Genomic DNA, 13,740 nt, shown 5'->3' on the forward strand with positions numbered 1-13,740 from the left:
GACCAGGTCTGCCCTGGCAAGAATGACTTCTGTTTCTACAGAGGTGAGTTCCTGACATAGTATATACAGGAGAGTTCTTTCCCATGCTTAGGTTGCTAAGCTTAGAAACTACTATCTGTTTAGCAGTAGCTGAATTTTTTGATTACTTCATATATGTAATACTAAGATCCTATAAAATCATCTTTTTACACTGGTATGTGCCCCAGCCTGGATTATGAGTCCAGTTTTACTTATAACATCATTTTCAGAAATATGTTAATTTATTTTCAGATTCTACAAGACACATAGTGAGAAGGTATTTTAAACTATCTTGTTTTACTACTAGTAAAACCTTAATAAATTGAGCAAAGTAATATTTGTAAGAAGTAACATACATGACATTTTATTCCATTGTGTTAAAATATTTTTATTATTATTTTAAGCCAGCTTAACCATTTTTAAGTGTACAGTTCAGTGGCATTAAGTACATTCACATTGCTATGCAATCACCTCCACCATCTATCTACAGAACTTTTTTCATCTTGCAAAACTGAAATTCTATGCCCATTAAGTAATAACTCCCCTTTCTTCCCTCTTCCCATCCGAGGCAGCCACCATTCTACTTCCTGTCTCTATGAATTTGGTACCTCTAGGTACCTCATATGAGTGAAATTAAATGACATTTGTCCTTTATTTTACTTAGATGATTTACTTCACTTAGCATAATGTCTTCAAGGTTTATTCATATTATAGCATGTTTCAGAATTTACTTCTTTTTTAAGGTTGAATAATATTTCACTGAATTGTATAGTATTTTATTTATTCATTTCTTGATAGATAATTGGATTGCTTCTACCTTTTAGCTTCATGAACATGGGTGTGTAAATATTTCTTTGAGATGCTGCTTTGAATTCTTTTGGTTATAATACCCACAAGTGGAATTGCTGAATCATATGATAATTCTATTTTTAAAATTTTTGAGGAACCTATACACTCTCTACCATAGCAACTGCATCATTTTACATTTCTGCCAACAGTACACAAGAGTTCCAAATGCTCTGCATCCTTGTTAATTTCTGTATTTTTTTAAGTAGGTAGTAGGCATCCTGTTGGATATGAGATGGTGCTTTTGATTTGTATTTCCATAATATTTAGTGATGTTAAACATATTTTCATGTACTTATAGGCCATTTATATATCTTCTGTAGAAAAGTGACTTTTCAAGACATTTGCCCATGTTTTACACCACTTGTTTTTTTTTTTTTTTTTTTTAGATTTTGAATTTCCCTTTTTATCCAGCATATGAATCCCTTATCAGATATGTGATTAGCAAATATTTTTTTCCTTTTGTGGTTTGCCTTTGTATTCTATTGATAGTATCATTTAATGAACAAAAATTTTTAATTTTGATAAAGTACATTTTGTCTATTTTTTCTTTTGTTCTCTGTACCTTTGGTGTTATATCTAAGAAATCATTGCCAAATCCAGTATAATGAGGCTTTTCCCTTGTATTTTTTCCTAAGAGTTGAAAATTTTATTTATTTTCTAGGGTTGAACTCTGGAGAGAACCAAGCAAATCCTTAGGTATCAGCATTGTTGGTGGACGAGGAATGGGGAGTCGTCTAAGCAATGGTGAAGTGATGAGGGGCATTTTCATCAAGCATGTTCTGGAAGATAGTCCAGCTGGCAAAAATGGAACCTTGAAACCTGGAGATAGAATAGTAGAGGTACCCTTCAGTGAACTTTCTGTGCTAAAATTTTTCACCTGCTCCATCCTTTGTACTAAGGAATTGTCATCTTCATACTAGTTACTCAACCCAGCATTAGAGTAAAATATGTATGTGGTTAAAGTATTTCTTCCTTGTTTATTTTCATGCATAATTTTCTCTTATGTATATAATGACTGATAATATGTCTTGATATAGAGACTGTTTGGAGAGAAAGCCAACCATTTAAAAAAATTGGCTCCAAAAATAAATAATTATGTTCTATTTGAAAGAACAAAGCACAATTCTTAAGGAAAAAATTTGAATTAAGATTATATAGACATACAATGTATATATATGCACACACACAAAATGTAGATATAATTGTTATTAATGATATTTTATTTCAAGAAGTACTTTATTATTATCATTTCATTGCGATAAACTTTGTTGGATGAGCTTTTTTTTTCCCAAGGGCATCTTTTTTAGTAAAATATTTAATGCTGAGACCTCAATTACCTTTTATGTAATTCCTTCTCAGTCGAAGCCAGGATCTCTCTCCTTTTCAGTGCTGTGTTCATTCACCAATGAAGGTTCCATGTGTGTGCCTGTGTGCATGTGTGTGCACATGTATGTGTATTTTGTTGTGTGTTAGAGAGAAGAATGTCCTTAAGTTGTGCCTAATCTCTTAATTCAAAGCAAAGTTCAATATTTTAAATAGACTCTCCTCTCATAAGTCACTAACTCATTTACTCAACAAATATTCCTGGAACAGCTGTTGCATTCCAGGTGCTATAACAGGCTCTGGGCATCCCACAGTAAACAAGCCACTGTGCTTGCCTGCCAAGTGGGGCAGACTTGACAAGTAATCAAGTCACTTCAGAATAGTGTGATAAATAATTTGATCAGGATAAGCATAATTTTATTTAAAAGGATAGAGAGAGGAGTACCCGACTCAGATTTTCTGAGTTTTCAGGATTTACAGAGTAGACTAAAAGAGACAACTTCTGAATAAAGACAATTTTATTACTACTATAATGACCATTATATTTACTTTATACAAGTGACTCTCATTCTAAACGCATATAACTTATGTTTGGAATGTTTTGTTTAGAAGATTACAACATATCAATCATGACTTTAAAATGAACGTTTTGATGATTGGTGGATTTATTACTTCATTGGCACATTGGGACCTGAGAGAAAACAGGGGCCGTGTCCTTTTTTTTTTTTTTTTTTTTTTTAAATGACCATTTATAAGGAAGAATGATAGGCTTTTTCTCTACCCTGCATTCTTTCATTAGATATCTTAGACCCCTTTTAAGGAACTTCTTTAGTTAGGATACTACCTAAAATTTTAAATTTTGGATTATCACTAAGAAGTTTATTTTATTTATACCTCACTATTAAATCCTTTTGACCTAAATAGAAAAAGAGCTATTTATATTATTTTCTAGAAAAGAATGGTCATAATTTGTTCTCAAATTTTGTTTAAATGTATTTAAAAAGTTAAAGCTCCCTTTTTACATGGAAAAGAAAGGACTTTTTTGTGTGTTGTGAAATACTGTATGCAGTTTAGCAGTGATTTGTGCCAAATGTGCAAGGGCTTTTCTAGTATGTAGGAAGCCTTAGGCCTCTGTAATCCTGAGGATTCTAAAGCGTGTCTCTGCTAAGAGTTTCTCAAAATGTATGTAGACTAGGTGAGTGTAGATCTGCAGATTATTCTCTGAGAATGGTACTTTGAATTTGAGCAAAGATAAGTAACATCCTGTTAAATTTTTCCACAAATGGAATATATAGTAGACATACGGTAGACGTGAATACTGATTTTTGTTCTACAAAAAAGCTATTAGAAGCTATTTTAATATGCACAAAAAATGTTTTCATCTAAGTATCAACCTAAGGGAGGTTTTTTCTAAGTCTATATAATTCTTTTAAAGGTGCTAATGTTCTGTGCAAACATCTAATGTTCTTTTCTAGAATTGTGTCCACTCTGAGTTTACTGTTTTGTGTATGTATCATAACATGGTAGTCAGAAATGATAAAATGATAACTTCCTATAGTTTTCTGACAGGATTAGCATTTGGCCTTTTAAACTATTTTCTTTTTTATTCAGGTAGTGTAATAAGCTGTGCTGATCATTACTCAGGCAAACCATAATCAATAAAATTTACAAAATAACTTTAATTCTCAAACTATATAAGAATTACTAGCAATAAACACAATTTCTTAGCTTCCGGCTCCTATCATACCTACTGCAAGAATTCTTTTGCAAAACTAACCTTATCATTATCTGATTTTTCTGGACATCAGAATTTTATTTTGAACTTCAAGCTTTCCTACAGAGAGAATTATACAAGACATCACCCCTTCCCACACCACTCTATAATGGATTAGAAGAAAATCATTACAGTGACTCATGATGAAGACAGTGCTGCCAGATAGTTCCCTCATATTATTTCATTAATGATACTGATTTATTAATTTGAAGGAGCAGTTGAGCAATGTAAGGAATGCAGAAGCAGTGCCTTCATTTCAATTGATTATGACTTAAACTGACTATTAGAGACAGAGATCTGTGTCCAAAGCAAGGGACCACAAGTTAGCTGGATAGATGGAAAGTTCTGCAGCTTCACAAATAGTCTCAATTATTTTTGATATTAAAACAGATTTTCTAGTAGTCTAATCAAGGATCCCTAAAACCCTATATCCACACATTTTTTGTTGTTCTATAGATTCTTGAAATGTTAAGCTGAGGCCTTCCATTGCAGGTGGATGGAATGGACCTCAGAGATGCAAGCCATGAACAAGCTGTGGAAGCCATTCGGAAAGCAGGCAACCCTGTAGTCTTTATGGTACAGAGCATTATAAACAGACCAAGGGTAAGCGAACACAAAGGGCAAGGTAGGCATATCCAAACAGTGTTCAACTTGGAATCTAATGTATCAAGGGCCAAGTTGTCTGTATAAGCAAAGATAGTGACTTTTAAATCTCAGACTTGTTAAAAGCTTGTTTTGCTTTCTCAAAAATTGAGTCATGCTGGAAGTCCCTTCCACCATGTTTAATAAAGACTTTTGAGGTCTGTTGAATATACACAGAAGTAGGGTTTATCAGTAGCTCTAGGTATCTGGATGGTTAATTGTTAGTATTCATTTCAGTCACAAAATACACAGGTTATTAAAAGGAATATGGTATCATGATTCAAGTTAATCATCTGTGATCTCTATTGGAGCCCCTTAGAAGCAAAAGAAATGACATTTTCTTTTTAAATGTATTCTCTAGAAAGAATCTCCTGTTTATACAATCCCATGATCATCTGTGAATGATCTTTCATGTATTTGTGTATCCCACTGAATGTTAAATTCACACAGGGTAGATTTGGTTTGTTTACAAGTGATTTCATAGTTGCTAGTTGCTATACTCTAGCCACAATCACTGTGTAGCTCTTCATCACTGTATAGCTACATTGGTGGACAGAAACCTACCAACTCATTTGCCATCAGTCATCACAGGTAAAACAGCTTTAAAAAACATTTTAGAAAATGTAAGTACATTTAATAAATGTTGTTAGCAAAGATACAGAGTGAGGCTTTGGATTTGATGTGACTTGACGCTGAAGATGAAAATTATGCCAAGAGTTTAAAACCGTTTTTTCCGCTCCTCCTTTATGTATGCCTCATGAAAAAAAAAATTCACTTGCAATTATTAAGTATATTGGGTTCACATACCCATTTGAAAGTTCTTTAGAAACATATACCTCCACTCAAAAATTGCACACCATTTCTTAGATGTCGTGAAGCTCTTATAGACTCCTCTTTTGAATTTAAGTTAACAACCCCCATCATAGTGATTCTCTTTGAATTATCTGCTTACTAGTTTTTAGAGTTGGTTGTCTTTAAAAGAAAAATGTCAACATATGTGAGGGAACTTGAAGGCATCATCTAAAACTTAAAATATATAATTTTATCTGCAAAATACATTGAATTTTAACTTGTAAAATTCAGAATTTAAGATATTAAGGCTCAATTTAACTTTTGAAATTAAGAATTTAAGATATTAGGGTTCAAATGATGAAAGTCACCATCTAGAGGTCTCTAGATGAGCTCTGTCGAAGTAACTCATCAATATTCTATGCCATGGACTATAAAGTGACCAGATTTATTTTACTGGCCCTTCCTTTTGTTGTAAAGACAGGTGTAACTCTGATCTGGGTTTACTGTAAAGAGTGAATCTAATAGTTCTTAACGTAAGCACTACAACATCTGCAGTTTTTAATCATTCACTTGTTTATTGTTAGGTAATAATTATCCATTCAGAAAGAAAATTTGCCAAATGGTAGGGCTGCATCATGCTGCATTCTTTACAAAGCTTTTCAATTTGTTTAAATAACTATAAATCCTTTTACATTTGTTTCCATTTGTGTGTTAAACATACACACAGCATAATAATGTTTAATGTCTGTTTAAGTTAAAGCTATTTTTTTATGTGGGTGGGTATTAGTCCTTTTTTGTTTTGTTTATAATTTACAACTTTTACATATTTGGGACAATACTATAAATTGCTGAATAGTGATTCTCAATATTGCTTTAAAAACTTAAACTACAAATATTTATTTCAATGTCAGGCACAGTTTCCAATGAGTTGGGAAGATTTGTCTCATATACATGGAAATTACTCTTATTTTACTATCCGAGGTATAAAGATACCTGATTTTATAGCAATTGTTACAGGATAAATCTTGTTAAGAATGATATGTGTAGTCAAGTCATACTTATTTTGCTTTGGAAAATTAAAATTAATTTTGCATTTAAATGAGATATGTTTTATTTCAGCGATTTATTTCCTTATGGAAATAAGTAGGTCTCCAGTAGTCTAAAAGGAACAATCACGAATGCATATCCTTAAAAGTCTCTTAGTGATAATTGTGTTATCTGTAGATGTAGGATAAAGCTCCTAGGAAATCTTAAACATGAGCTGAAAAAACCAGTCAGTTTCTTTGGTCCTTACGCTCTTCAAGAATCAGAAATTTCCAGAACTAGCCCTGATAATTTCACCAGTGTGACCCTTTACAGAATTCAGTCTGACCACATTGTCTCACTGAAAGGTGGGCCCCATTTAAAGGGGCCAGAGAATGTTTTTATCTTCCCTGTGCTTCTTTGTTGTTAATATTTCTGCTTTTCTCAGCCCTTGGGACTACAAACAGAAGTTTCATCATTGATTTTTTAATAAGAAATTGTCTGTTTCTAAAAATATTTTCCTAATAATAGAGTGATCTACTATTCATCTGCTGTGCCTGTGCAATACTTTTACACTTTGCTATCTGGGCCAAATTCTAATCCTCTGAGATCTGCAAATTAAAAAGGAAACAAAAGTAATAAAAATTTAAAAACTAGAGCTTTCTTTAAATATTTCATTTCTTGCTATTATAGTTTTGTTTTCTAATGTTCCACAGAATTATAAAGGACACTTGAAACATAAAAGTCCCATGTATGAAGATTAGAAATAATCACTTTCCATAGCATTGAACTATTTTGCCTGGGATATATTTTTCACCTCTGCCTAGTCATTTCTTCCACCTTAATAAATGGTCATGTGCCTTGGTATTTGTGATCTTCTCTTTTGTAAAGCAGGAGTTGACATTTTAAACTGAAAAGCAGGGAGAAAGTTGAGATGAGCAGAAATGTCATTGTGCCCATTTCTTTTTCCTGTCTTCCCTCTGTAGGAAAAACATTGCAAGAAGAGCAGATTGAAAGGGTAATGTGGCATAAGCTTTAGCGCAGGCATACTGAGGAGTCTTTCCAGAGTGTTCTCCCATACAGGGTGGTGTCACATGACAACCTCTCCCTATACTTGATGCCTGCCAGTGGGACTTTTTTATAGAGAGAAGTAACACAAACATTTAATTGGAGCCAAAATGAATTTTAAATGTCTGCAATTTCCCCTGAAAGATATAGTCAATAAAAGAAAAAGATAGCGGGTGTGAAAAGAAGGAGAAGAATTTATTGTGCTAAGGAAATTACTTTTTTTTTTTAACTATGAAAATGCTAAATTCTATCTGGCAGTCATCCTGGCTTTAATATGTATTTTCAACTCTAACAGTCTGGCTCAGGGCTTATTACTGGCAAGCCACGAAACCTCTGAGAAACACTTTAAGGCAGGACTTCAAATATTATCTAAAGCTTCATAAATTCCCCAATAATATGGGCAATTTTATAGGAAATTTATTTAAGACATGAATCTCCATGTTTCTTCCTCCACAGAAACTTGGCAAAAATAGAGAACACCACTGTACAGGAGTTCATTTTTTAATAAATTGTTGAGTTTTTAAGTTAAAAAATACAGTTGCTCTAAAGTACTATCAATATGAAGTCAAAATATGGAAAGTTTCCTTACTGGGAGACAACGTAAAAGAATGATGAAGGTTACCAGTGAACTAGCAGACTGATTTATAATTTGCATTCTGGAACTGATTAGTTAAAAAAACATAATTAGCTTTTAGATGTAAATAAAAAAAATTTTGTGGTTTTAATTTTGAACTTGTTTACTGATATTCGTGAAACGTAGTAATATATAAAGCGGGCAAAATATATGTGTCTCTGTTAGTAATACTGAAGACATTGAGCAGAAATAAATTTGGGATCAATTTGACAACTAGATTCCTGTGGGTGGTGTGATTTAGACTCAGGTATAAATTCAGGTAATTAGAGACAAATCTTTAGTTCCAGACTTTTTTAAGATGTTGCTATTAATTACTAGATCTAATAGGATGTAGTTTCACACAGGCAGTTCTTTAAATCAGTATGTACTTTGCTTTTAAAACTGAGTTGTTTTCAATACATTTCCTTTGCGTTCAGTGCCTCTTATGTTTCCTTTTAGAAATCCCCTTTGCCTTCCTTGCCGCACAACCTTTACCCTAAGTACAACTTCAGCAGCACTAACCCATTTGCTGACTCTCTACAAATCAACGCTGACAAGGTTGGATAATGCCCATTGTCTTGCTGTTGCCTTTTGCAAATGTTTTGTTCTTTGTTACTACTATGCCTTTGTCCCAGTTCACTGTTTACTACATTTGGGCAGGGAAAAAAAAAAAAAACTGAAGCTGTTTGGAGTGGGCATGCAAATCCTTTTTTAAGCACATTTTCTTGCCAGAGAATATTTATTTTTATTGCTGAAATTAAATGGCCCTTCTGAAAAGTAAAGGAGAATCAGGAGTCCAATGCCTTTCTTTCATTTTGGTGTGATTTAAAATTTCTGATATTTAAATTTTTGTTAGTTGCCAAATGTATGATACTTTCACACATAATTTCTTTAAAACCTTGTATTGCTTTAAATCCTTTTCAGACTTCTACAAGGTGATCATAAAAGCTCTAACATGAGTAAATCACTGCACAAATAATTGTGTATGTGTACATGCAGGAGTCTGTTGAATATTCATGAAGCATGCCCATATAATTGCCTGAATCAGGAAACGTAACTGTTTCAATGCTCGTAAATCTATACTTGGATCTTCTCATTTTCTGATGAAATTATAAAATGAAAATTGAAACAAAAATTTACAAGAATTTATATACCATAATTTGATCATGAAAAGGAAGAAAGAGGTCAATTTTTTTTCAAGAAACACTTTATGAATATTCATCAGATTACCATGTTATGTATTGTAATGGATACTATGTTATTGATAGGGATAACCAAAGATGCTATATACCTGAAGGAATATGTTTTGTATTACTATAGGAATTACAGAATTCAAGTAGAATTATCTTCTACTGTTCCCCAACTAACCCTTTTGCTCCCACACCCTTTAAGGTTTGTGTCAGTGTGGAATTTTCTTATGTGGATGTGTTACAGTGTGCTTTATGTGTGTGTTGTACTTGATGTGTACATACATGGCATGGAGTGATTTCAAGTATACATTGCATTTTTGCCAATGAAGGCTGAACAATCTTTGTTAAAGAGCTCTATCTTCATGAATAAATTTTAAAAAGATCACTACCGAGGCAGATACATGATCTTCATGAGAACGAAGGTGTCAGGAGTATGAAAACATAACACCTGATTGTCCCTCAAGTAAATAAAGGCTTATATTGTTTTAATTAGTCAGGTAGGTTAGGGTACCATTTTGGTTTACTCATAGTGTGAAAATGTTGTGCCTAAGATCCCAAACAGTTTTTCAGATAAGCAGGTTGTTTGTTTGTTCTTAAAATGACAATTCAGAAAAATTATGCAGCAAGATCTATAAAATGTACATCCATAGATTTGTTAAAATTATGGGAAGTTTAAATTAGATTTTGTTATCCTTTTAACAAAATGGAATGGACTTAATTCATGCTTTATAACATTTTCTGTTGTTACAGAGAATAAATTTTTTTTAACCAGAAAAATTCTAAAGTACATGTCTTTCTCCTGTATACTATGATAATGAAACTTGATTAGATCAAATGAGGGTGTTTTTTTTTTTTTTGTATATTTGATCATTTTTATTGTTACATTAATTCAAGAGATTTATGGCACAGCATTTGGGAAGATAACAAGGGTTCCATTTACATTAGTAACTTTTATCTGTTTGTCCAATGACATATAGACTGAACATTTCAATATAGCAGATTCCGTAATCTGACACTTATGCTGTTAAATCTCTATTAACTATCTCTTTGCTTTGCCAGAAAATTGAGTGCTTTCTGAATCAACAAAGAAAAGGTCACATTTAGTGTCAAACAGTTCTAATGTTAGATATATTTTTAGGTATTCTAATTCTTGGCACCAATTGATAATTTCTAAGTATTTGTGCATGTTTATCATTTAATGTATTCTTACAAGAAGTCAGTTTTTTAAAAACTCAAAATATTTTTCTAGATATAAACATATATAATAAACCAAATTGTATCAGAGGGATTCTTATGCAATAAAAAAGTAAAATAAAGATATATGGGAAAACTATAGGTTCAAGGCATCAGGGACAGCTTGGTACCAAGGTTAGAACTTCAGCTGGATGTCCCTGACCTTTGAGTTAGGTACTGTCTTACTTATGGAAATTGGAGGAGACAACATGGTATAATGGAAAGTGCACTGGATTAATAGTTAAGCAAAAAGAAGTCTAATACCACTGTTTGATTTGGAACAAAAACTTCCACTTCTTGTAGCCTCAGGTTCAAAGGTTTATTCATCTGCAAAATGAATAGAATGAACTCAGTAACTTAAAAACCTTTCAAACACTAACATTCTGTTTGATCATCTATAATATTAGGTTGGTGCAAAAGTAATTGCAGTTTTTGTTATTAAAACTGCAATTACTTTTGCAATATAATAACTTAAGATGCCAAGTCCTTTTTTTTTTTTTCAAATAGGACTTATGACCCTAAGCGACACCAAGTATACCATGCTTTGGCTTTCTATTAAGGAGCCTCCTGTGTTTTCTCATTTATCTTGTGATCTGCCTTGGCAAGGGAAAGCTGGTGTTGTCCTTAAAACCATGCCTCTCAGATCTGAGTGTGTGCTCTGTGCTAACAAACTGGCTCCTTGGTAGACAAGCTTGCATGTATGATACTTGCTGTCCTGGATTTGTTGAGAGAATCATTTGGAGAGAGGATTCAGGTAGCAATAAATAATTATTTAGTCTCACTAATAAGCTTTAAAGGGCAATTTTTTTGTTAATTATCTTTTTTTCCAGATTTTTCTAGATGCCCTAAATCTTACCTGGACCCAAAAGTTATAACTTTTAAATGACATTTTTCTTTTAGAAGGGAAAGTTTGTACAGTTTTCTACCAAGTCATTTAAGCCTTCAAATTCAATAATCCATTGGCTTAAAATAGCAAATAAAAGTTCAGTGAATTGTTCTCTGATACTACTTAGTTTAATATATTTAAACTTTACCTGAATCACATCTAATATTTTATATATATTTATCTGTATATATCTATATATACACATATATATGGAAATAAGAGTGTAATGTCAAAAACAGAGACGGGCTTTAAAATATCTAACAAATAATGGAAAGGTCACATATATAAAGATATATATTTACATATTCATGTTAAAAATATATATTTATATATGTAAAATATCTAACAATCTGAGTTTTCCATTATTTATTTATATATATCTATATGAGCCTTCCATTATTTGTTTTATATATATATGTATATGTATAGGCTCTCCATTATTAGTTAGATATTTTAAAGCCAGTCATTTTTTTTGACATTATTCTCTTCCTCCTCTTGAAGTTTTCTTCCTTAGACTGCACAAACCCACTGCATTCGTTTTGTTCCCACAGGCACCCAGTCAGTCAGAGTCAGAGCCAGAGAAGGCTCCATTGTGCAATGTGTCCCCACCCGCTCCTTCAGCCTTTGCAGAAATGGGCAGTGATCATGCACAGTCATCTGCAAGCAAAATCTCACAAGATGTGGACAAAGAGGATGAGTTTGGTTACAGCTGGAGTAAGTTGTCTTTTTGTGATGCATTTAATTATAAGAGGTATTAAAATAGCTCTGAGTTTCCCAAGGATTATGCCCTGGATAAATAAGTATGTTGCAGCTTTTGTGATATATACTGCAATTCTTTGTGGAAAGAAATAGTGTTTGTTTTGCTTGAATACAGCATACATTCCTGAGGCATGAAATCATGCTTTTCCTTTCCTTTAAAAGTGCTGTTAAAGCTCACTCTGCCTTTTGTATGCGAATTAATAAGGACAGGGTACTCTCTAAGAAGCCAGTACTGGGTCACCCACCCCGTGTCTTGAACAAGTCATCACCCCTTTCTAGGCCTGAGATTCCTCATGTAAAACTGGTTGTTGTTGATATCACACTTTGAACTTCTGGTGTATTTTCTATACCAGAATGATGACATAGTGTAATTGTGGGATCAAAACTTTAGGCATTGGCTGAGCTGTTTAACTGTCTCTAAGCTTTAGCTTAGCGTTTTTCTCTCTTTTTAAAATGTAGTTCTTCCCTCAGGTTGCTAACATTCAATTAGATAGTGCCAAAGGAGTGCTAAGCACAGCGCCTGGTGCCTAGCAGTCTTTTTTTTTTTTTTTCTAAGGCAAAGTCTCACTCTGTCACCCAGGCTGGAGTGCAGCGCATGATCTTGGCTCACTGCAACCTCTGCCTCCCAGGTTCAGGCACTTCTCCTGCCTCAGCCTCCTGAGTAGCTGGGATTACAGGCGTGTGCCACCATGCCCAGCTAATTTTTATATTTTTAGTAGAGACGAGGTTTCACCATGTTGGTCAGGCTGGTCTCAAACTCATGACCTTGTGATCCACCCCACTTGGCCTCCCAAATTGCTGGGATTACAGGCATGAGCCACTGCACCCGGCCCAGTCTTTCATAGGCAGCTGTTATTAGAACCAATAGGGAATCTCTGTTTTCTAAGGAAATACCATTTTATAGGAAAATATTTAAAATTTATCCCAAAGTCATTTAAAAAACTTTTATTTTAAAAATCGAATTATTTTCTTTAAGAAAGCTGTAGTGCATCTTTTTAGGAAGTACAGAGCGTAAAAGTTGTGCCGCTATATGCTAGAAGGAGTCAGAAATAAGAGTTTATGAAGTTGATGCAGTTAAGAGTCAATGTAGAATGCATACATTAGCCCATTAGCCATATCGTAAGGTTTTCTAAGATGACTGTTACTGGTAAAGTTTGTAATTTTCTCAGTCTTTTCTCAATGACACTAAAGCATATTGCTAACAATCAATGTGGTCAGAATATACTATTAAGGAAAACGTAAACTGGAATGTTTCAGTTTTCTTTTATGAAGCCACCCCAAAATGTAATGGCTTAAAACAACAATTTATTATTAATCTATTAAAGGGCAATGGGTGACTGGGCCTAGCTGGGCTAGACTTCCAAGACAGCTCATTGACATGGTTGACAAGTAATGCTGGCTGTTGGCTGGTCGCTCATCTGTGTCTGTGCACTGGAGCATCTACATGAGGCCTCAAACCTCTTGGATTAAAGAGGGTGCGCACTAACCATCACCTCTTGAAGATGTGGGGTAGGAGATGTAAATGGTCTCATCTAATTAGGACATGTGTCCCAAAGCTGGGACATGTGCG

General features: G+C 33.5%; 1 protein-coding gene across 20 annotated transcripts in view; it reads left to right on the plus strand.

Annotated features, from left to right (window-relative positions):
• Window positions 1-13,740, plus strand: part of MPDZ (multiple PDZ domain crumbs cell polarity complex component) — a 165,520-nt gene that overhangs the window by 118,818 nt on the left and 32,962 nt on the right. For 9 of the 20 annotated variants that reach the window (XM_032300209.1, XM_032300204.1, XM_032300201.1 and 6 more), the window contains 4 exons: window positions 1,529-1,706; window positions 4,457-4,567; window positions 8,562-8,660; window positions 11,963-12,125. In XM_032300209.1, the coding sequence (XP_032156100.1) occupies window positions 1,529-1,706; window positions 4,457-4,567; window positions 8,562-8,660; window positions 11,963-12,125 (551 nt within the window). The remainder of the gene's footprint in view (window positions 1-1,528; window positions 1,707-4,456; window positions 4,568-8,561; window positions 8,661-11,962; window positions 12,126-13,740) is intronic. The other 11 variants (XM_032300210.1, XM_032300215.1, XM_032300211.1 and 8 more) reach the window with 3 other exon arrangements.

The sequence above is a fragment of the Sapajus apella genome, unplaced genomic scaffold, assembly GCF_009761245.1.
Source record: "Sapajus apella isolate SASKATOON/1434 unplaced genomic scaffold, GSC_monkey_1.0 scaffold42, whole genome shotgun sequence".
NCBI lineage: Eukaryota > Metazoa > Chordata > Mammalia > Primates > Cebidae > Sapajus > Sapajus apella.